The sequence below is a fragment of the Pristis pectinata genome, chromosome 23 (genome assembly GCF_009764475.1).
Source record: "Pristis pectinata isolate sPriPec2 chromosome 23, sPriPec2.1.pri, whole genome shotgun sequence".
Lineage (NCBI taxonomy): Eukaryota > Metazoa > Chordata > Chondrichthyes > Rhinopristiformes > Pristidae > Pristis > Pristis pectinata.
Genome location: NC_067427.1, coordinates 31,327,962 through 31,353,684, shown reverse-complemented (window position 1 = coordinate 31,353,684; position 25,723 = coordinate 31,327,962). Strand labels below are relative to the sequence as shown.

General features: G+C 45.2%; 1 protein-coding gene across 7 annotated transcripts in view; it reads right to left on the bottom strand.

Annotated features, from left to right (window-relative positions):
- Window positions 1-5,949: 5,949 nt before the first annotated feature.
- The window catches only part of exd3 (exonuclease 3'-5' domain containing 3), a 137,622-nt gene continuing 117,848 nt past the window's right edge, over window positions 5,950-25,723 (bottom strand). For all 7 annotated transcript variants that reach the window (XM_052037326.1, XM_052037330.1, XM_052037332.1 and 4 more), the window contains 2 exons: window positions 7,668-7,761; window positions 5,950-6,956 (listed from right to left, as the gene is read on the bottom strand). In XM_052037326.1, the coding sequence (XP_051893286.1) occupies window positions 6,622-6,956; window positions 7,668-7,761 (429 nt within the window). In that variant the 3' untranslated portion in view covers window positions 5,950-6,621. The remainder of the gene's footprint in view (window positions 6,957-7,667; window positions 7,762-25,723) is intronic.

Genomic DNA, 25,723 nt, shown 5'->3' with positions numbered 1-25,723 from the left:
TGTGTTTGCTTGTTCATACATCTGTTAGAAATTGATTATTAATCAAATACTCACAAGGAAATCAGATTTTCTCATGTATTCAGATACACACAGACACTTAGGCACAACTTGACAATTAGATGCTCTCAGACATCTAGGAACAGACATTCCAAAAATGAGGTACATAATCAGAGACACAAATATGTAGATGTCATCTGTACAACATTTAGAGAATCTGCTTCTTTTTTAAATTTTTCCTGCCAAAATGGGGAAGTTCATGTTTTCCCACATTATACTCCACCCGCCCGAACCTGTGTGCTTAACCCCTCTATAACCATTTGTAGCCTCCTTACGTTCTCTTCACAACATACGTTCCCACCTAGCTTTCCATCAGCAAATTTAGTGACTACTGTCTTCATCGGTCATTTAGATAAATTGTAAAACGCTGAGGCCCCAGCACCAATCCCCTCGACACATCACTCATTATATCCTGCCATCCACCAGAAAAGGACCTCATTGTGTTCACGCTCTGCTTCCTGTGAGCCAGCCAATCTTCGATCCACCCCAAAATGTTACCTCCTATACCATGAGTGTTTATTTTTCTCAGTAGCCTTTGATGTATCACCTTATCAAATGCCTTCTGGAAATCTAAGGATGTCCACCAACTCCTGTTATCCATAGCACACATTACTTATATTTCTCTTTATGACGTAGAATGAGAGCATTCAGCCCATCAAGCCTATGCCAGCTGTCAGACCATTCCTATCGGTCCCATTCCCCCACAACCTATTCTCTCTCACATGCCCTTCAACTCCTCCATAACTCTCCAGCCATGCACCTACACTAAGCTTGATTTGCAATGGTTGCAACCAGCACACAGACACACATAGACGTATGCGCACACAACACACAAATGCACACACACGCACACCCCCACACCGAGTCAGATGTTCTGAGAATTTCACATACTTTCAGGTAACTTGAAAGCCACAGATACTCAGATTCTCAAACAAGAACCAAAAGTGGAAAGATAATTAGACACTCGAAAGCAATCAGGCATCGGATTTTCAGACCCATATAGATCTTCCCAGATAATACACACAAATATCTAGATAGTCAAAGATTACCAAGATACACACAGATAATCTGATATTCTCAGATGTTCAGTTACACACAGATACTCACGAGATCATCAGATTCTCTCAGATATTCAAGAAGCACATAAACAATTAGGGTGGCACAGTGGTGCAGCTATTGGGTTCGATACATGTATGCTCACAGTCAGTGAGGCCCACAGTTATAGTCAGAGGTTCCAAGGCATTCAGATATGTTCAGGTAATCTGATACGAATGCATATTCAAATACCCTAAATTAATCAGAAATAAACTGATAAAGATAGGAAAATCATACACTTCCAGGCATTCAGATATGCACTGATATACCTATACTCGGAGATAATCAGATACACAGGCTGTTCAGATACTCACTAGGTATGTTATAAATAGATATTCAGAAATTCAAATGCAGATAATGAGTTGCATGAACATATCCAGATATACACATACCCATAGGTTTTCAGGCATTGCAGATAATCTAATATTTATACAGTTATTCATTTCTCTACAATAATCAGAAATAGGCTGATAATCAGAATCTCACAGGAAAATATGATCATATGTGATCTTCTTGAATGGTGTAGCAATCTTGAGGGGTCAAGTGACCCGCTCCTGGTCGCGTGATATTCAGACCACACAGACAATCAAATATGCAGAGATTTTCAGATATCAAAGACACAGATAAAGAAATACCTTAATTAATATAATTAGATATGCATAACCAGATTCAAATATTCAGAAACACATTCAGAAAATCTGCTACCCACAGATAATCTGATAGGCACACTATCCAGACATTTATTAACACATCCAGTTCCTCTACAATAATCAGAAATAGACCGATAATTACTCCCACGAATACAAGGTATTCTCATATATTCAAAAACATATAGACTCTCTGATAATCACATGGATACAGACAGTTGATTATTCACTATCAATGAGACACACAAATACAGTCACTCTTAAGTATTCAAATATGATACAGATGTTCAGAGATCCTAATCAGAAATAGACTGAGGAGATAGCAACGGGACTTTTCAAGATTTATTTACTCATTTTTGAGTGTCATTGGGAATACTACCTGTTATTGCCCATCTCTAACTGTCCCTGAGGTGGGGGTGGTAGTGAGCCATCTTCCTAAGTCACAGCAGTCCTTCTGGTAAAGGTGCTCCCATGGTGCTGCTGTGGAGGGAGTTCTGGGAGTTAGACCCAGCGACGATGAAGAACCGCAACATATTTCCAAATCAGCACGGTGTGCAACTTGGAGGGGAACCTGCAAGTGGTGGTGTTCCCATGCATCTGTTGCCCTTATCCATCTTGGTCATGGGTTTGAGAGAGGCTGTTGGTATAGCGTGGGTGACTAACTGCAGTGCATTTGTAGACAGTACACATTGTAGCCACTGTGTGCGGGAGCCAATAAATGTTTAGGGTGTTGATGGAGCGCCAATCAAGTGGGCTGCTTTGCCCTGGATGGTGTTGAACATCTTGACCGTTGTTGAAGCTTCACTCATTCAGGCAAGTGGAGAGTATTCCATCAAACTCCCGACTTGTACCCTCCAGATGGTGGAAAGACTTTGAGCTGTCAGGATGTGAATCACTCACAGGAAGATACCTGGGGTAATTTATGTGGCTGGTCCAGTTGAATTTCTGGTTAATGGTGACCCCCAGGATACTGATGGATGGAGACTAGGTAATATGTTGAGAGTTATATGCGGAGACCTGTGGCACGTTAAGAGCAGACGGTTAGATTCTCTTGTTGAAGATGTTCATTGCCTGGGACATGTGCGGCACAAATGTTACTTGGTACTTGTCAGCCCACCCCTGCAGGTAGTCTTGGTATTGCTGCATACGGACTTCATTTGATGAGGAAGTGTAAATGGAATTGAATATTGTGCAAGCACTGGTGAACATCGCCACTTTTTCCCATACTTCCTTACATGGTAGGAGGACATTTGGCCGACAGAGTCTTTGCCAGTTTACAGCGATCATATTCCCCCACCAACCTTCCCCTTTACCTATTCTTTCCACATTCCTATTAACTCCCCAGATTCTAACACCTACCTATACACTAGGGGTAATTTAAGGCAGCCAATTCTTCTACCAACCCACTTCTCTTTGGGATGCAGGAGTGGTTGAACACCCTGAGTTATGTGCACAATGCAGTCACAGGGAGAATGTGCAAACTCCACAGAGACAGCACCAGAGCTCAGGATTGAATCTGGATCAGTGGAACTGAGAGGCAGCTGTGCCATTGTGCCACCTACTTTTGTCCTTCTGATGACAGGAAGGTCATTGATGAAGCAGCATAAGATGGTGGGGCCGAGGACACTGCACTGAGGTCCTAGGGCTTGGAGGGTTAACCTCCAACAACAACCATCTTCCTTTGTACAGGCGCTGGAGTGTTTTGCCCTTGAAGCCCATTGACTTCAGTTTCACCAGGACTCCTCCATGCCACTCCATCAAATGCTACCTCAAAGGGCAGTCACTCTCAATTCACCTCCATGTTTTGACCAAGGGTGTGATGAGATCTGGAACTGGGTGGTCCTGGTGATACCCGAACCAGGCACTGATGATTAGGTTATTAGAGGGTAAGTAACACTTGATAGCACTGTTGCTGACTGCTGATTATTGAGAGTGGACTGATCAGCCCAGGGTGGATTTCTCCTTCTTTACGTGAACAGCAACAGTTTTCCACTTTGTTCAGTAGAAACCAGTGTAGTCACAGTAACGGAACACATGGCTAGTTCTGGAGCACAGGTCTTCAGTGCTACAGCTGGAATGGCCCCTTTGCCTTTGCTGTATCCAGTGTTCTCAGCCACGCCTTGACATCCTGTGGAGTGAATCCAGTTATCGGGAGCCAGTGTGATGATGGGGATCTCAGGCAGAAGTTGAGATGGATCATCTACTTGGCACTTCTGGATGAACATCATTGCAAATGCTTCAACCTATTCTTCAGCACTCATACACTGCGCCCCACCATCGCTGACAATGGAGATACTCCTGGAGCCTTGACCACCCGTTAGCTGTGAAATCGTCCACCATCACCTATTCACTACTTTACTGGTAGCACTGTTGGGGTTCTGTCTGATCCATTAGTTGTGAGGTCACTTAGATTTATCCATTTCTTGCTGGTTTTGCTGCTTTACACGCATGTATCCCTGTGATGCAGCTGCCAAGGCTGACACCTCATCAATTTTTCCTAATACTGGTGGTTGGTAAGTCCTTCTGAACTCCTTGTTGAACCTGGCTTGAAAGTAATGTTAGAGTGAGAGATATTCCAGGTCTTGAGGTTACAAATTGTGACGATTCCCAACACCTCATGGACACCCAGTTTTCTTCTGAGTCTATCCCACGTGTCATGATTGTAGAGCAGTGAAGGCTTATTCGCTTTGGTCATGAAACATATCTTCTCAATCTCCTTCTGTAATCCCAGAATTTGATTTTCTCAAATTAGCTTGTCTTTTAGTTATACTTCAGATTTAAAAAAATATTCTTAAGAGAGGAAATCTTCAGAAGCACTTTTAGTGTTGCTACTTTGTAAGTGGAACAATTTCTTTATTCACAAATAATAAGCAGCACATCAGCTTTGCAGGGAAGCATTTTATTAGCAAAAATGCAGTACAATAATTTCAATAAAAAGAAAAATTGATCTGAAACCTCCAACGGGAGCTGGGAGCAGAGCAGCAGAATTTCAGGTGTGTGATTCAAAGCTCAATTTGTGAGATCCATCAATAACAGAATATGCGATGGGGAAAGTGGGAGAGTGAAAGCAGTACAGAGGGAACAGGATGGGAGGGGAACAGCGGGAACTGGGATAGGGAGAGTCTGATGGGGAGTGTGACAGGAGAGCAGAGTGGTGTGGAACGGGAGAGGGGAGAGTGGGGTGGGGGAATGGGAGGGGGGAGTGGGAGAGGGAGAAGGAGTGGGGTGGGGGAGTGGGTGGGGGAGTGGGGAGGGGGAGAGAGAGTGGGGGTAGGGGAGTGGGAGAGGGAGTGGGGGTAGGGGAGTGGGAGGGGGAGTGGGGAGGGGGAGTGGGGAGTGGGGGAGTGGGGAGTGGGGGAGGGGAGTGGGGGGGGATTGGGGGGGAGTGGGGAGGGGGAGTGGGGAGGGGGAGTGGGGAGGGGGAGTGGGGAGGGGGAGTGGGGAGGGGGAGTGGGAGGGGGAGTGGGGAGGGGGAGTGGGAGGGGGAGTGGGGGAGGGAGGGGGAGGGGAGGGGGAGGGGGAGGGGAGGGGGAGTGGGGGGGGAGTGGGAGGGGGAGTGGGAGGGGGATTGGGAGGGGGAGGGGAGAGGGAGGGGAGAGGGAGGGGAGAGGGAGGGGAGAGGGAGGGGAGAGGGAGGGGAGAGGGAGGGGAGAGGGAGGGGAGAGGAATGGGAGGGGGAGTGGGGGGGAATGGGAGGGGGAGTGGGGGGGAATGGGAGGGGGAGTGGGGGGGGAGTGGGGAGTGGGAGAGGGAGTGGGGGGGGAATGGGAGGGGGAGTGGGGGGTGAATGGGAGGGGGAGTGGGGGGGGAATGGGAGGGGGAGTGGGGGGGGAATGGGAGGGGGAGTGGGAGAGGGAGAAGGAGTGGGGTGGGGGAGTGGGTGGGGGAGTGGGGAGGGGGAGAGAGAGTGGGGTAGGGGAGTGGGAGAGGGAGTGGGGGTAGGGGAGTGGGAGGGGGAGTGGGGAGTGGGGGAGTGGGGAGTGGGGGAGTGGGGGAGTGGGGGGAGGGGAGTGGGGGGGGGATTGGGGGGGATTGGGGGGGAGTGGGGGGAGGGGAATGAGAGGGGGAGTGGGGGGGGAGTGGGAGGGGGAGTGGGGGAGGGGAATGGGAGGGGGAGTGGGGGAGGGGAATGGGAGGGGGAGTGGGGGGGGGGAGTGGGGGAGGGGAATGTTTCCACTGGTGGACTGGGTACAATGATGAATCGGCTTGCTGGGCAACCTGGAACAGGCCGGCTCAAGAGGATAGGGAGGAGGGGTCAGCAGGACAAGGTAGGTTGGGCCAGGGGCATGGGGAGCTGTCGGCCAATGGGATAAGGCAAGTTGGGTCGTTTGGGACTGTGCGGAGTGGGTCAGTGGGACAGAGCAGGTTCGGTCAGTGGGTGATGAGTGGCTCAGTGGCTCCGTTGGACTGATGGAACGAGGTGGATCGTTTAAGGGGGATGATGCCGAGTGGTTCAGGTGGACTGAGTGGGTTGGGATTAGTGAGACAGGAAGAAGTGTATCAGTGGATCAGGGCAAAGTGGGGCAGTGGGACAGGGGAACAGGGCAGAGGCAAGATAGGAAGAAGGGGATGCCTAGGGTGGGAAGGCGTGAGGCACGGAAGCTCTGATTGGATGCACCAAGAGATGTGAAGAAATGTGGAAGGTCCTCGGAGCTGTGTTTCTGACCAGATTCATGTAGAAGATGCAGTTCTTGTGGAATAGCGGTGACCGGGCTGTTCCCGAAACACCATAACTGGGCTTTGACAAGGTCGATTTTCTCTGTGGAAGATGAAGGCTGCCATTCAAGTTAAGAATAAACAGCTTGTGCAAAATGAAGAAAGATTAAACTTGGAAATGTGTTGAATCATTTGTGATGTGCAGCACCTCCTGGAACTGAGATAGCACACGACGAAAGTGGGAACCTTCCCAAAACACTTTGCCGCATGTGGTGCAGCAGTAGAACCAGGGGACCTTGTCCAAAATACCAGGTGGAATGGCCCTCACCTGCAAAGATGCACCACTTGTAAACATTAGGGTCTTCATGTTTAACCCTGATCTCTCTGCCCAGTGACAATTGGGGGAATAGGAGGAGACACCAGGACAACCAGGATTAGTCTGTGAATGCACCTTGTGTTTACCTTGACTGGAGAATTTAATACTCCCAGTGGATGGAGGATCTGGAAAATAATGAAAAAAAAAGTGTTTGGTAGCTGATAAACTTAAATTTTGAACCACTCAACATGAGAGTCCTGGGCCTCTCGGTCAATTATCTCTGCATTGTTCAATAAAAGGACATCAGGCTCTGTACCATTTGTCAACAGAGCATCAGACTCTGCACTGTTCAACAAAGGGGCCAATAGGCACTGCACCATTCGAAATGAGTGCATCACCATGAACCACACAATATGTCAGGTAACCTGGAAGACCTTTCCTCTTTGAGAAAATTCACCACATCTCTGTACACATCACCTTGCCTTGAGTCTTCTCACTGCCGCCTCCTGTGAGAAGCAGCATTTCCGAGGGGACTGCATGTTGCAGCTGCCCCCTTCCTCCAGGAAACACCTTGCAACTGAACTGACGGTGGTGAGGCCCTCACTGGGCTCCCCTCTCCCCCGTGCAGTTCTCCCATCCTTGCAAAATTACCACATACATCTTTCCACAAGGACCACTCTCCCCTTGAGGTTCCCTTTCTGCAAGGTGCCCCGCGTGGTCCCACTCCCTATGGATCTCCCTTCCTGGAATCTTACATACTTGCTCATCCTTTGGAACTCCTTCCTGGAGAACTCACTCCCCCAAGAGATCTTCACCTATCCCAGGACACCCAAGGCTCCACCCCATTCCCACCCCAGGTTACACTTCAGAATCCACATTCCATCCACTCAGGCTACCTGAACTCTCTGTCTTTCCCGAGGCAGTGCTTAACTTCACGGCTTGTACCATATCTTCAACCGACAGCTTCAGATACTCAGACCCATTGCAGACCTGCAGAGAGAGGAAGGGTTATTGAGGTCCAGCACCTTGGAAGGATCCACCCAATGACTGCTGATGATCCCAAGGGAATGGACAACCAGCCACTGGAATGAATGACAGGAGGCCAGGAGCAACACATCATTACAACTACCTGCAACTCCACCAGTAAAATCAAAGCAGCAATGAGATTAACAAAGAAATGCAGGCTTTCAGTGGGGCCAGAATCACTCGCTGACAGTGTGGTGGTGTAGAGTCGGGATGTGTTCCACAGGCAAATGAATAATTTATGGTGAATTAGATTGGTGAGCTGCAGCCATATGAGATTATGATGTTACAATAGTAGCTAAAAATGGCTTTAAAAAAAAAGACAGGACTGATTAATACTGAAGCGTTCCAGAAAGGATAGGGGAAAGGAAGAATGAAAGTGAGGCAGCAACGCTGAGCAGGGATGTTACGTGGAGCTGGAGAGAGAGGATGACCTTGAGAGATCAACTGCAGAATCTGCTCGTTTAGAATTAAGTAGTAAGGAGGGAGACACTATCCCTACAGGCCCCCAGATAGTGAGGAGATGGAGGAGCAAATCTGTGGGGAAACTACAGAAATGTGCAAGAGCTATCAAGGATTTTAATTACCCCTGATGTGAGAGTGAAGGACATGGAAAGGAAGGACTTTGTGAAGTGTTCAGGAGAAGTTCCCTGATCGACATTTTCCAGCCCAAAGGAAGCATTGCTGGATCTGGTTCTGGGAAATGTAGGGAACCTGGGCAAAGTGTCAGTGGGAGAACATCTGTGAAACAGGAATCAGGTTTAGGTTAATAATTGAGAAGGACAAGGAGAAATTGAAATTGGAGTTGGGCTAAATTCAATGGGATGAGAAGGATTTTAGACAGAAAGTAGAATTAAATAGGTAAAGCCATAGAGAAACAACGATCTTAAAGAGATGTTCCTGGGTTGAGCATAGGTACATTCTCACAAGGGAAAAGGTAAGGGAGCCTGAAGGCAGAGCTTCCTAAAATGACAAAGGAAAGAGAGAAGATAATGAATGAAACAAATCAGGTGAATAACTCTAGTGAGCACCAACCTGAATACAGTAAACTGAGTGCAAAAATTTAAAAAGAATATGAGAATAGCAGTTACCATAAAAGGGAACCCAGAAATCTCCTAAAGGGATGCAAGTAGAAAGTGGGTTATAAGAGGAGGGGTGGAGCCAATTAGGGATAAAGAACGTGATCTGTGGAGAGGCAGAAGATTGAACTGGAATACTAAATGTGTGTTTTGTGTGGGTATTTGCCAAGGACGAGGACATTGCTGTCTTCTCAGTAGAAACACGAGTACTGGAGAAAGTGGATCAAGAAGAGGTGTAGGGACATGCCAGGCATGTAAAAACGATCGGTTTAACCTTGACTGAGGGGAAGATTCTGTAAATAATAATCAGGAACAAAGTGAAAAGCCACTTGGAGAAGTTTGAGTTGATTTAAGGAAAATCATGTTTGACTCACCTGACCGAATGTTTTGATGAGAAAACATAAGAACATGGACCATATCAGATAGAACCAGTAGCCCATTCAGCCCCTCACACTAGTTCTGCCATTCAATAAAGATCACAGCAGATCTTTTACCTTAGTGCACTGTGCCTGTCCTTGTATCCTCTCTGGATTCCCCTCACAGCTCAGATTTCAGCCAGCTTTGTATCATCAGCAAATTTCCTCCCAACTAGTACAGGTTGTGAACATGCAAGGCCCCAGCAATGAGCCGAGTCACTCCCACTAGTTGATTTGTTAATTCATTTTTGGGACCTGAGTTGGTGTCTGCAAGATCAGCGTTTATTGCCCATCAGATTTCTGCCCCGTAACTCCCTTAACCAATCCTCAATCCACGCTAACATATTACCTCCAATCTCAAGTGCTGTCATTTTTATTTAATAACCTCTTGTCTGGCATCATATCAAATACATGCTGAAACTCCACATGCACCACATTCACTGAGTATCTATTCTGCTAGCTACAACCTCAAATGACACTAGCAGATTTGTCAAACATGACTCCCCTTTCATAAATCCCTGCTGACTCTGCCCAATCCCATTATCTTTTTAAGTGGTCTGTTAGCACTTCGTTCAGAATTGATTTCAGCATTTTCTCAAGAACTGATGTCAAGCTAATTCCCTGCTTTCTCTCTCTCTCCTTTAAAATAATGGGGCTACATTAATTATCTTCCAGTCTCTGGGACATGTTCTGGAAGTTACGGAATTATGGAAGATGACAACCAGTAAATCCATCATCTCCATAACCATTTCATTAGCAACCTTGGAATGCAGGTCATCAGTTTTATTGGCTTTCAGTCTAATTAATTTCTCCATTTTTAACTAATGCTAATTTCTGTCAGCTCCTCCCCTTCAGACCTGTTGTTTTCCACCATTTCCTGGAGGTTTTTTGGTTTCTTCAGAGAAGACAGACAAACAATATTCATTTAATTTCTCTGCTATTTTATTATTCACCAACATAGTTTATTCTGCCTCAGCCTGTATGAGACCTACATTTACTTTAATTTTACTCTTTTCAGTAATTTGAAAAAGCTCCAACAGTATGTTTTTTATGTTCTAACTTTCCCTTCCTTTTCAATTTTCTGGCTCTCTTTTAATGTTTTCTGAAATTTTCCCAATCCTCCAGCTTACTGCACTATTTGGCAACATTATAAGCCTTTTCCTTTTATCTAATACTGTCTTTATCTCTTGGCCACATTTGGACTACTTTTCCTGTTGGGGTTTCTTGGGCCTTAATTGGATATTTGTTGTAAGCTATGTATTCATTCATTAAATGATGGCCATGCTCGTTTACTGTCATACCTCCTGAATGCAGTTTCCTGTCAACCACAGCCAACTCATGCCAATAGTTGATTGATTGCTTGTTTAGATTTTAGACTCTGGTTTTGGAATGACCTATATTACTTTCAATTTTAATCCCAAGGCCCCTTAACAAGATTATTACTTAACAGTAGTGTAGTAACTAGTGCAGTTGCCACACAACTCCTGTGACCTGGATTCGCTCCGGACTTCAGCTGCTGTTTGTGAGGTGTTTGCACGTTCTCCCTATGACCACGTGTTCAAGTTGCCCCTGCCCCAAACCAATCTCATGTTTTCTCCTTCACTGCCATAATGACTCTTTGACTCCACGGACAGTATGTTGATGGGAAAACAGGAAAGGCCAAGAATAGATCCATGGATAGATTCAAGGATAGATTTCCATGCTACATCTGGATGATTAAGGGTGAAACCAGGTGAGTGTGCACTCACCCACCTCAACAGTGGTGGAGAGGGACTAGATTAGAATGGAATGGTCACATGCTGACTGTAGACACGTCAATATGTTGAAAGAATGAGGGAAGTTTACCACTATCTCTTCAACACCACTATTGTTAGACATAAAATAAATCATGGATCAGTAACAGGAACCACACTGATTTTCTGACTACTTCTTGTTAATATTATTACCACTCCCCTACCAAAAGCAGCAAGGAGCCCAGGTTTGGTCTGACACTCAGCTCTCAAAGTCATAGTGGCTTAGTCTCCTATGCCTTAGTGATTCAAGTGCACACCAACATTCAGTAAAACTCTGGTGACAATCTGAAAACCTTGGGACTATTGTGATGCCAGACTGGCAGATTTTGCTCCTATAAATATCCCAACACACTATAAATTCACAGGACCCCTGTGCGTTAAAGGGAGTGCGGAAAACAAGGTCCTGTGAGCTAAATACTGAACCATCATGATTTCCAAACAATTGGATAAAGAATTATTGGAGTTTTATTGTACTTCTTCAATGTTCTGAGAGCACTTGCCTCCACCATCCACAGAGGTGAAGTGCTCCACTTTCCAACCACAATCTAGGTAAGAAAGTTCTTCCTCACATCCCCTATAAACCTCTTACCCCTTACCCTAAATATATGCCTTCTGATGCTCTTCTGTGGGGAAAAGTTTCCCACTTATATACATTGCCTATGCCTCTCAATTTTGTATACCTTCATCAGGTTCCCCTCTTATCCTGGTAAAACTCTTCTGCACCTCTCCAGTGCAATCACATCCTTCCTATCATGTGGTGACTTGAACTGCACACAGCTGTAACCTAATCAGTGTTTTAAAATCGTGTACCAAACCTACATGTTCTTATATTCCATGCCTGAGAAAGGCAAGTATTCTGTATGCCTTCTTCACCACCTTATCTACCTATGCTGCCACCTTCAAGGATCCTTGGACTTGTACATTGAGGTCCCTCTATTCCTCAGTGTTCCTTAGGGCTCTACGATTCATTGTGTATGTCCTAACCTCATTAGCCTTCCCAAAGTGAATCATCTTGTACTTATCAGGATTAAATTCCATCTGCCATTGCTTTGTCTATCCTACCAACTGATCAATATCATCTTGTAGGCTATGCGTATCCTCTTCAATATCAACACCACCACCAATTTTCATGTCACCTGCCATCTTGCTAATCATATTCAAATTATTAAAGTATACAAAAAAAAATTAAGGGTCCCAGCACCAATGTCTGTGGTACACTATGAGTTATAGGCTTCCCATCACAAAAAAAAACAACCTATTTTCACCCAGCTGCCTCCTATCACCAAGTCAATTTCGGATCCAATTTGCTAACTTGACCAGGATCCTCTGTACTCTAACCTTTCAGACCAGTCTTGCATATGGGACCTTGTCAAATGCCTAACTGAAGTCCATGTAGACCATGTCAATGACAATGCCCTCATTAATACATTTCGATACCTCTTCGAAAAATTCAATCAAATTGGTCAGACAGGATCTCCCCCTAACAAAACCACGCTGATTACCTTTGATTAATGCCTGCCTTTCCAAGTGTAGATTAATCCTGTCTCCCAGACTTTTTTTTCCAGTGATTTCCCTACCACTGATGATTAACTGGCTTATCCCTACTGCCCTTCTTGAATAATGGTACTGTACTTGCTTTCCGCCAGTCATCTGGCACATCACTAATGTCCATGAGAAGATTTAAAAATCTGTCAGGACCCCTGCAATCTCCTCCCTTGCCTGGGATTCCTCTCATCAGGCCCTGGGGATTTATCTACCTTTATGCCCACTATGACATCTAATACCTCTTTCTTTTTAATTAGAGTACATTCCAAAATGTTACTATCCCCCTTCCTGAATTCTCCAACCGCAACATCCTTTACCTTAAAGAAGTCTTCTGGCTCCACGCAAAGATTGCCACCTTGGTCCCTAATGGGCCCCACTTTTTCCACGTTTACCCCCTTGCCCTTAATATATTTAAGCAATGGTTTGGGGCTTCCCTTAATTTTGTCTGCCAATGATATTTTGTGCTCTCTCTTTGCTCTCCTAATTCCTTACTTAAATACCCTTCTATACTTTCTGTACTTGTAAAGGTCCTCCCCTGTTGTCAGTTCTCTATACCTGTCACATGCCTCTTTATTTGTCTTTATCCAGCTTTCAATATCCCTTGACATCCAGGGGCCCTTGGACTTTCACCCTTTTGGGAACTACTTTGTGTAATTTTTTTTCCCCAATCTCCCAACATAAATTTGCCATTACTTTAAAATTGTGACACCTGGTTCTTGAACAATTTGTTTATGGGACCATCTTCTCCCTACACACCCCACCTAAATCCTTCAGGATCTATTAAATCTTCTCTGTCTGTTTTATTACAAGAACAACCATAACTTCTCCAGGTGAAATTCTTTGTCTGCAAATGTCTTCTGCACTCACAAGAGGACACCCAAGTTCTTCCTGAGGTGCACTGGATGCAATACTCCAGTTGTGGCCCAACTAGTGTTTTGCAAAGGTACAACAATGAACTCCCTGGTTTTGTAAAATATGTCTCAAGATCTCACATGCTTTACCAACTGCTCTCTCAGTAAGTTGTGCCATTTACTACATCTTTGCCCAGGTTACTTTTTACATTCATTTTTCAGGATCTGGGCATTGGTGATAAGGCCAGCATTTATTGCTAAATGCCTCTGAGAAGATGACGGAGAGCTTTTTTTTTTACAACTGTTGATGACTTTCTGGTGAAGATACTCCCACAGTGCTATTGGGGAGGGAGTTCAAGGATTTATATCCAGTGACAATGAAGGTCAAGGTGGTGTGTAACCTGTACTTCCTGCAGATGGTGGTGTTCCCATGTGCCTGATGCCTGTGGTGGCAGAGGCTGTGGATCTGGGAGGTGCCGTGGGGGTAGCCTTGGCAAGTAACTGCAGTCCATTTTGCAGATTGTACACACTGCAGCCATTGTGCGCTGGTGTGGAGGAACTGGATGTTTAGGGTGATAGATGGAGTACAATCAAGTGGGATGCTTTGTCCTGGATGGTGTCAAGCTTCTTGAATGCTGTTGTAGCTGCACTCATAAGAACAAAGGAACTAACAGCAGGAGTGAGCCATTTGGCCCTTTGAGCTTGCTCCGCCATTGATCAAGATCACAACTGACCTACCACAGTGTAATTCTCCAGCACCATCCCCTTATCCCTCAATGTCCAGAAATCTCTGTTTTGAATGAACTCAATGACTGAGGTACAAAATTCCAAAGATTCGTCACTCTGGGTGAAGCTATTTCTTCACATCTCAGTCCTAAATGGCCTATTCCTTTTACTGAAACTGTGGCCTTTGGTTCTAAACTCTTCAATCAGGGGAAATTCTGCATCAGCCTGTTGAGCTGTGTAAGAATTTTGTACATTTTGATGAGATCGCCTCTCATTCTAAACTCTAGGGAACACAGACGTAGTCTATTTAACCTCTCCTCTTATTGCAAAACTGCCATTCCTGCAACCATTCCTTTACTCAAATGACACCTGAAAATCCACATGGACAACATCTTCTTCATTCCCTTTATCGACTTTCTCCACTACCTCTTCAGACACAATTTGCTTCAAGCAATCTGCACTGGCTTCACTCTCTCAATTTTTCCCCCTGATTACTGTTTCTAAAGGCTTCTTCACCAGCAAAGTTAAACTGTTGCTGCATGCCCTCGCACCCAGTTTTGAACAGAAATACTACATTTGCCATATTCCAGTCCTCTGTCACCTCCTCACCCAGGAAGGATTGGAAGATTATGGCAAATTCTTCTGCAAAGCCCACCATCCCAGGCAAACAAGAATGTATCCCAAACAGATCTAGGGACGAGCTTACTCTAAGGACTCCTCCCTGTTAATTTTCACCCCCATCACCTCTACTAGTTCTACTTCTGCTTAGATTTTGGCAGCATCCTGTCCCTTGGTAAGGACCAATACAATGTAGTCATTTGTGAGAATGTACCTAGCCTGTACTTAAAGATCTCTTTAAAGGTCACCCAGTGTCCTGTTACAATCAAACGTGCCAATGTTTGGTTCCACTTTACCCAGGCCAGATCCCCTCTCACCCCAGTGAAGTTAGTCTTTCTTTAGTTAAATTGCTCTCATATTGCTCCTTGCTCTTCTCCATTATCAATCCAACCCTTGTGACCAGGTGATCACTGTTCCCCAGGCGTGCTCCTGCTGAATTGTGGCGATTCAGCCCACCTTCATTCCCCACAACCAGATCCAGGAAAGATTCCTTTCTCAATGCACTGGAAACATACTGTTCAGGAGGTTCTTATGAACATGGTTCAGAAATTCCTCCCTTCGATATTGTAATAATTGGACCCCTCCAGTGATACCGTTCTACATCTCTGTAATATACTTGCACGTGTGCTCTTCTACCTCTCTCTCACTACTTGGTGACCTATAGAATACCCACACTACTGTGATAGCTCTCTCCTTGCTTAACTACAACCAAATAGACTGTGCTCATGATCCTTGAAGGGCATCCTCACTCTCCAAGCTCTACATCTTCCTTAAGTGATACTGCCACATTCATTTAATTTCCCAGTCTTTCTGAATATTGTGCTCCTGGAACATTAATTTGCCCAGGCCTAGTTTGTTGCCACATTCCTACATGCCCATTTGTGTGTTTATGTACCTGTTTTCTAAATCTATTTTTGTTTTCCTCAACGTTCCTGTTTTCTCCTATCTAATACCATACTACTTTTTCCTCTTAACATTAGCTTTCTTTCTGCAACTTAATCCTCTTTTCTATAGTGTTATGTCCCTGCAATTTTAATTCCCCCTGCAAACCTAATTTAAACCCTCCCTAGCCACATAGTTGGACTGTTACCATCCTATTAATGCAAACCATATCCAACTTGCAACAGGTCCCTCCTGCCCCAGAACTGGTCCCAATGCTGCAGGAATCTAAAGCCCTCCCTCTTGCATCACACCTTTCAGCCATGCACTAACCTGCCTACTTCTGTTCTTACTAGCACCAGGAATAATCCAGAGATTTCTCCCCTCAAGGTCCAACTGCTGAAACTCTGACTGTAGGTCTTCAGTTATTCATGTGTCACAGTATGTACAATGGCCTCCAGCTGCTCTCTACCCTCCTCAGAATTTTCTGCAGCCATGACGTCCTTTACCCTGCAACCAGAGAGGCAACACACCAGAGGATTCAAGTGGTGGTCACAGAAATACCAGCCTGTGCTACCCATTCCCCTGCTCCCACAACCGTGACTGCTGCTTCATCTGTGCAGTGCTTTGCCCCGAGGTCCCATGGTCTGGATTGCACTTCTTCAAGATGCCACCATCCTCACCCTCCGTTACTGCTGAATCCCAGTTTGAGAAAGCCACACCCTGAAGGTTCCTACCCCTGCCTGCCCACTTACTATCCTGAAGTCTTTCTGGCTGAATTTTCTTGGGACAAATGATCCAGGAAACACTGCCTCCCACTATCAATGAAGCTGGCCACTTCTCATCCTGCGAGCTCGATCAGCTGGAAGCATTTCCTGCACAGGTCCTTCCCCAGGACACCTGCCCCTTAAGTTCCTTCATAGTGCAGCAATATCAAACACAGCTCTCAGCTGCCCATCTAGGATGTAGAACAGTTTATATTTCTTCCTCACTCTCTTTTCAAATAGGCTTATTATACACTTGTTACCCAGATTGAACTAACCCTATCCCATTTTTACTTTTCCCCATATCTTCCTAGCATAAGCTAAGGGTTTGAGTATGAGAGAGTCCCTTGCAATGCAGTTCATTATATTTAACTCTGTCCTAATTCAGTACATAGATCAGTTGCTACTGACCAGCTAGTCAGCAGCTTGCTCTTTTCCCTCCCCTTTTTTTGAATCTTGAAGAGCTTTCTCCTGTTCTTTGAAAAAAGACCTCCTGCTTTTTTTTAATATAAGGTCTCTTGGTGTCAGTTCATTACAAACAGCCTCTCCCTCTTCTTCTGTTGCAGTGTAAACGCGATCACTTAAACATTTTCTGGCCTCAAGGACGTACAATGTTTCATTGCTCCTTCTAGACTGCTGCTTTGGGTGCCAAGGAATGAAAACTTGAAGCAAATTTTGAACAAATAAAGGGACTTTAATCTGCTTAAATAAATTCCTTTGGCCCTTACTTTTATAAAATGTGCCAAGATTTACCTGATGTTATTGTATTCAACTTATTTTTCAGAAACTTTTTATTAGTTGTAGGTCTCAGGAGAATCACACATATTCCCACCTCATCTCAAACCAAACCACTCAGAACCAGAGATAAGAAATCCATCAACTTCATTACTGCTTATTTTCACTTTATAACATAAATTGTGTAATTTGATATTGTTATAAGAAGACAAGATCTTTCTTTTTACTCCTACCCTGACCTTACAAAGGAACACAAGACCTACAGCCACCATCACCGGAATACAGTTCGACTCTCACAGGGGTACAGTCCCACACACACTGACCCTCACCGGGGGACAGTCCCACACACACTGACCCTCACCGGGGGACAGTCCCACACACACCGCCCCCCACCGGGGGGCAGTCCCACACACACTGACCCTCCCCGGGGGACAGTCCCCCCCCCACACACTGACCCTCCCCGGGGGGCAGTCGTCCCCCCCACACACTGACCCTCCCCGGGGGGCAGTCGTCCCCCCCACACACTGACCCTCACCGGGGGACGGTCCCACACACATCGACCCTCACTGGGGGACGATCCCACACACACCGACCCTCACTGGGGGACGGTCCACACACATTGACCCTCACTGAGGGACGGTCCCACTGTCACTGACCCTCACTGGGGGACAGTCCCATACACACCAACCCTCACTGGAGGACGGTCCCACTGTCACTGATTCTCACTGGGGGACAGGAATAAATTTTTGCCTGTGGAGCCAGTGACCAGTGGGGTTCTGTAGGGATTGGTGCTGGGGCTACAATCATCTTCTTTTGTGCAAGGTATGGCTCCAGTCACTGGAGTGTTTTTCCTTTGATGTCTATTAATTCCAGTTTGAACAGGACTCATGACGCTACACTCGGTCAAGTGCTGCCTTGACCAAGTCAATCTCACCTCACCTTTAGAATTCAGCTCTTAGGTCCGTGTTTACACCAAGGCTTTGATGAGGTCTGAAACCCAGTTGTCCAGGCAAAACACAACCTGGGCATCCTCAAGAGGAGGTTATTGGTAAGGAAGTACTATTTAACAGCTCTTTTATCAATGATAACTTCCATCACTTTGCTAATGATCTAGAGCAGACTGATTAGCTTGCTTGCATTTGTCCCGTTTTCCATGAACACCACCATACAAAGAACAGTTGCTATTCTATGATATGCATAGGCAATACAGTTCTCTGAAATAGAGATGTTAATCTCTACAATACAGACAGGCTGCTTGTCTCAATTCTACACACTGGGACTGTAATCTCTGTAGCATATATAAGCTGCTTTTTACTGTAATAGATACAAGGTCTGCTTTCGCTACAATATACCCAGGGTCTGGTAGTCATTACAATATTTAGAAGGCCTGTTCATCTCTAATTGAAATTGGGAATGCTTTTTTTCTATGGCGTATCAATTCTTTGATTCTACAATACACATGGAGGCCCTGATTACAATACACACATGGACTGCTATTCTCTGTAACAGTCACAGGTTTTGCTGTTCTGTTATAACATATGCAGGAGCTGCAAATCTATAAACACACCTATAATAAATGCATAATTTCTAACTTGCAAAATAGTCGGTACAGTCTTAAATATACAAGGAAGCTGTTATAATCCCCAATAAACAAAAGATCTGCTGGCTTCTACAATATGAAAAACAGCTATTCTCTGCAATTTCAACTGGGATTACCAATCTTGCCATCCTCCACATTATACATGGGTTACTGAACTTACTTCATAAAATACTTAGGAGCTGCTATTTTCTATAAAATGACAACAGCTGTTAAGATACATAATGTACACAAAAGCTGTTCTTTAGCATACAATGAGGCTGCTGGTCTCTGTAAAACATGCATGGTCTGCTATCCCCAGTAATACCTAAAGGGACTGCTATGCTGTGTAAAATCTGCAGGATCTACTCTTCTTCATATCATACACTGAGCATGTAATTCTCAATGTACACAGGGACTGCTGCTTTCTAAATTCAACACTGAACTGCTAATGTTAGTAGCGCACACAGTAATACATATCGTGTATCCCCAACTCTATTGTATAGAATAACTGCCATTCTCTTTAAAACACACAAGGGGTGCTAATTACAAAATGCAGTGGGACTGCTATTCTCAAGTAAAATTATTAGTCCTAATTTAAATGATCCCTCTAGACATGCAGATGCTAACAAAATATGTAGAGGCTATATTCACAGGAGCTGGGGTTACAATTTATGTATTACATTTAGGCTGTTATCTTTTATAATCTGGACAATCGGTGTCACTTTCCAGAAAATCTACAGGGTTGGTTCTTCTCTGAAATATACACAAGACATGATAATCTCTACAATAAATAGATAGACTACTATTCTTTGCCAGACAGAAAGGGGCTGCTGGTCTCCCTACTATATACAGGGGATGCTATTTTCTGTAATATTCAATGTGTCTGATGATCTCTGTGGCATTCAAAGTGGTTGCTGTTCTCCAACCTCCTTCCCAAACTTTGTCAGGCCAAAGCATGAATGAAAGCTTCCTGCAACACACAACAACCACAACTGCTGTTTCATCTGTTCATTTCTCTCTAAATGATCTTTTCCAAAATTCAGCAGCAGACCTATTCATTTCTGCAAGCGCACTCTTGTGCTCTGGCACACCAGTAAAGAAACAATCCAACAGCAAGCTTCCATACATATCACCTCTCTCGGCGGATTTGACAGAGGTATTTAGAGCCAGTTCAGGTTTAGAGAGGGCAAATAATAACGTAAGAATTCGAAGCAGGAATTGGCCACCTGACCCTTCGAGCCTGCTCCACCATTTAAGATCATGGCTGATGGTCCACCTCAGTGACATTTTCCAGCACTTTCCCCATATTCCTCGATAGCGCGAATATCCTGAAACCTGTCAATCTCTGTTCTGAATGAACTCAGTGATGGAGCTCCCACAGCCCTCCAGGAGAGAATTCCAAAGTTTCAGCAACCTCAGAGTGAAGAAGTCTCTCATCTCAGTCCTAAAAGGCCTACCCTTGGTCCTACACATCCTCCCTGCATTCAGCCTGTCAAGCTCTGTAAGAATTTTGCAAGTACCAATGGAATCACCTCTCATTCTTCTAAAATCTAGAGAACTCAGGTCTAATCTGCTCAATCTCTCCTCACAGAGCAAGGCTGCCATCCCAGGAACTGGTGAATCTCAACCCAAAATGTCGACTGTCCATTTCCCTCCATAGACGCTGCCTGACTCGCTGAGTTCCTCCAGCATCTTGTTTTCTTTCTGCTGGTGAATCTTGGCTGCATTCCCTCTATAGCCAGAGCGTTCCTTTTTTACATACAGAGATCAAAACTGAACATAATACTCCAGGTGTGGCCTCAAATGTTCAGAAACATGCAGCTATACAAATGCAGCAAGCCATCTTTGCTATAAACTCAAATCCTCTTGCTATGAAAGCCAATATACCATTTATCTCCTACTCACCTGCAGCACTGCACGTTAGCTCTCAATGATTTGAGTACCAGACCACCCAGGTCCCTTTGAATATCAATGCTTCTCAATCTATTTAAAAGATACTCTGCCTTTTTGTTTTGTCCACCAAAATGCAGGAACTCACACTTTTCCACATTATTTTCCATCTGCCATCTTCACAGCCACCTATTTATTCTGACAATTTTTCCATATTTTATTATATATCTTATGATATAGGAGGCCATTCGACCCATCAAGTCTATAGTGCCTCTCAGAACATTCCCATCAATCACACTCCCACACTTTCTTCCTTGTAACCTATTCTCTCACACGTCCTTCAACTCCCCGATTCTCCTTCTACCCACTTACACAAGGGATAGCTCACAGTAGACAATTTACCTACCAACCTACACATCTTAGGACGTGGGAGGAAACCACAGCACTCGGGGGGCAATCCACGCGGTCACAGGGAGTACGTGCACGTTCCATACAGACAGCACTGTAGATCAGGATCGAACCTGGGTCGCTGGAGCTGTGAGTTTGCTGTGCTATTGTGTCCTCTGTTGAGATACTCCCTGACGTATCATAGATCAGTACAGCACAGGAACAGGCCCTTCGGCCCACAATGTCTGCACCAAACACGATGCTAAATTAGATTAATCTCGTCTGCCTGTACGTGATCCATATCCTGCATATTCATGTGTCTAACAGCCTCTTAAACACCACTATCATATCTGCCTCCACCAGCACCCCTGGCAGCCCATTCCAGGTACCCACCACTCTCTGTATATAAAAGAAAATTTCCCGCTCTCACTTTAAATGCATGTCCTCTAGAATTTGACATTTCCACCCTGGGAGAAAGATTCTGACTGTCTACCCTATCTATGCCTCTCACAATCTTATAAACTTCCTTCAGCCTCCGACGCTCCAGAGAAACAACCCAAGTTTGTCCAACCTCTCCTGATAGCTCATGCCCTTTAATCCAGGCAGCATCCTGGTAAACCTCTTCTGCACCCTTTCCAAAGCCTCCACATCCTTCCTGTAATGGGGCGACCAGAACTGCACACAATACTCCAAGTGCAGCCTAACTAAAGTTTTATACAGCTGCAACATGACTTCCTGACTCCTGTACTTAATACCCCGACCAGTGAAGGCAAGCATGCCGTGTGTCTCCTTTACCACCCTATCTACTTGTGTGGCTACTTTCAGTGAGCTATGGACTTAGACCCCAAGATCCCTCTGTACATCAGTGCTGTTACGTGTCCTGCCATTAATTGTATGGTTTCCCCTTACCTTAGGCTTCCCAAAGTATAACACCTCACACTTGCTCAGACTAAACTCCAACATCCAATGTGGGAATGTCTGCATTTATCAATGGATGAAGTGCTGTGTCCCTTTATGGTTTGGTCATAAGTGCAGGCATTTGCATTGAGGTTCCAATACATATAAAGATAGTGATTTAAAAAATGGAAACCAACAGATTACGCCAGCCCTGAAATCAAAGCCATGACAAATTATGTTTCATTCAAAGAGTTAACTGAAAGCATGAGGAACAAGTCAGTGACCTTGGCATTGAGGTCACAGGTCAATGAGCCAGGGCACTAGGGGAGGGTTAGTGACCCGAGTTATTAAGGTCAGAGGTCAGTCACCCCAGGCACTAAGGGAGGGTCAGTCACTGAGATCACAGGTTAGGGAGGGTCAGTGACCCTGGCACTGAGGTCACAGGTCAGTGACCCTGGGCTGTAAGGGAGGGTCAGTGACCCTGGCACTGAGGTCACAGGTCAGTAACCCTAGGCTATGAGGGAGGGTCAGTGACCCTGGCACTGAGGTCACAGGTCAGTGGGGAACAGGTTAGTAAGACTAGGTGCTAAGGGCACATCAGCAGCACTAGACAAGGAGGCTGGCTCTGTGACACCAGACATGGAAGTTAAGAACACGTTCCAACTTGCAAACAAATTATTTCATAGACAGATTTCGGGAACATTACTCATTTGTTTCTCAGGGAGGGAATGCTGCAGTTGGTCGTGTTCCCACGTGCCTGCTGCTCCTGTCCTTTTTTGGGGCTGAGGTTGCCAGTTTTGGAAGCACTGTCAGAGTAGCCTGGGCGAGTAAGTGCTGTGTACTTTATAGATGGTGCAGACTGCGGCCGCTGTGTGCTGGTGGTGGAGGGACAGAGTGTTTAGAGAGGTTGACGGGGTGCAGAACAAGGGGAGGTGCCTCCTCCTGGATGGTGTCAAACTTCTTGACAGTTGTTGGTGCTGCACTCATCCAGGCACATGAAGAATATTCCATCACTCTCCTGGCTTGTGACTTGTAGATAGTGGATAGTGGGTGTAAGGAGGTGAGATGGGTGCCCAACCTCTGGCCTGCTCTAGCATTACTTATGTGCCTGATCCCGTCGATCAGGCCACTTGAGAGCCCATAAATAGATCAACGGAACGAAGACCATCATCCTCGACCTCAACGGATAGCCATGACGACGACAATCCCATCGAGTTTCTGTTGTTGGGTCCGAAGATATTGATGGTTGGGGACTTGCCACTGAATGTCAAGGGTGGATGGATAAATTCTCACTTACATATCCCCTTGTTTTTTCTATCTCTGTCTTCATTAATTTATTAACAAGACGTATACATTGGGGTCACTTGGGCACTCTTGCTTCACCCAGTCAGAGGTATTTTCTTCGTCCCGTCCAACCTTTTCCTGTCCTCTCCACAACTTTAAACCAACTTGGTTACTCACTTCCCCAGTTCAGAAACTTTCCCCCTCCACAGGTACTGCCTGACCTGCTGAGTGTTTCCAGCATTTTTATTCTTATCTCATTTGGTGTGTTGCATCTCCTGCTGCCTACATTTACATCAGAGATAGGATGCAGACATTCTGAAGGGGAAGGGGAGGAGCCAAGGGTTGTGCTTCATATTGGAACGAATGACACAGGAAAGTTGGGTTGCAGTCCTACTGAGTTCTCAGAGGTAAGGAGAAAGTAAAGAGGAGAGGCTTTGAATGTTGGATCACCCCTAGTGCCACATCCTAGTGAGAATAGGAAGATCAGGCAGATTTATTCATGACTAAGGAGATGATGCAGGAGGAATGACTTCAGGTTCTTGGAGCTCTTGGATCAGTTCTGGGCAGAAGGGACCTATTGAAGATGGATAAGTTGTACTTTAATAAGACAAGGGCCAACAAACCTGGTTCACTGGTGTGGTTAGGGAGGGATGAAACTAAAGTAGCAAGGGAATGGCCAAGGTCAAACAGAAGTTTAAAAGAAAAGAACTGAGTGCATAAAGTGTTAAACAGCAATAGAGAAGGAAGCAATATAATATTAAATGGGAGCAGATTAAGAGAGATTGCTAGGAATACAACAACAGGTTTAAAATGCATGTATTTAAACAAAAAGTATGATGAATGAAGCCGGTGATTTGCAAGCACAAATAGCAGTGTGGGATTATAACACATGGTGTTCATTGAAACATGACTCGCAGAAAAGGGCAAGATTAGTCACTTAATATTCCTGAATCCAAAGTGATCAGAAAACAACATGTTTCCTAAGTTTACAGACGACGAGAAAATTGGTGTTGTGGTTGAGGATGAGGAAGGTGCTCTTCAGGTACAGAATGATATGGATGAGTTGCTAAAATGGGCAGAGAAATGGTAGTTGGAATTTAATCCTGAAAAATGTGAACACTTTTGGGAACACTGATAAGGTTAAGCACAATGAATGACAGGGTCCTAGAGATTACTGAGCAGAGGGACCTTAGTGGACCTGTACAAAGATCCCAGCAGGACACGGAGATGTGGTAGTGAAGAAGGCAAATAGAATACTTGCTGAGGCACAGAATACAAGAGCAGGGAGGGGAGATAAGATGAGATATCTTTATCCGTCACATGTACATCGAGACACACAGTGAAATGCATCTTTTGCGTAGAGTGTTCTGGGGACAGCTTGCAAATGTCACCACGCTTCTGGCGCCAACATAGCATGCCCACAACTTCCTAACCTGTACGTCTTTGGAATGTGGGAGGAAACTGGAGCACCCGGAGGAAACCCACGCAGACAAGGGGAGAATGTATAAACTCCTTACAGACAGTGGCCGGATTTGAACCCGGGTCGCTGGCGCTGTAAAGCATTATGCTAACCACTACACTACTGTGCTGAGGTTATGGCACAACTATATAAAACACTATAGGAAGGATCTGCTTGCACTGGAGAGGGTGCAGAGGAGATTCACCTGGATGTTGCCTGGGATGGAGCATTCCATTTCTGATGAGAGACTAGATAGGTTGGTTTTGTTTTCCTTGCAGTGGAAGAAGCTGAGGTGGGGACCTGCCTGAAGTATACAAATTATGAGAGGTATAGACAGGGTAGATTCTAGGAATTCGCTTCCATTCCTGTTTAGCGGGTTGTGATGGAAATGATGCCAATGTGGGAATTGTTGGGCCAGAAGGAGGCTGATTGGTGGTAGATTATGAAGAGATGAAGTCCGTCTGCCATTTACACAGGGCTGCAGTGAGCTCCCTATGCACGGATTTGAGATGCCTGGATGTTCTTTCTCCACTTTGAGTGGCTGTGAGCCAGAGGTTTCCAGGAATCAGTGGAGACGTTGCATTGAGAACATCCTTGAATCTTTTCCTCTATCACCTGGTAATCTCTTCTCCTGACAGATTATAGAATAGAGTATTCTAGATTGAGAGTCTGGTGTTGGACATGTGAACAATGTGGGCTGTCTAACTAATTAGGTACGGCCCCAAGGCTGGGAATGTTGACCTGGGAGAGAACACTGATGCTGGTTCATTTATTCTTCCAGTGAATTTGGAGGATTCTGTGGACCAGCACTGATGGTATCTTTCAAGTGCCTTCAGCTCTGCTGAAGATTGCTCAGGTCTCAGAGGTGTACAAGAGCACGGGATCGCTGCTACATTGTAGCCCATGGGTTTTCTACCACATCTGAAGTCTTAATCTTCAAACACTCTTTTTAATCAATTGACCGGTGGCTGTGCTGGCACACTGAAGATGCAATGAATTTCATCACTGACATCTGCCTTTTGTTGAG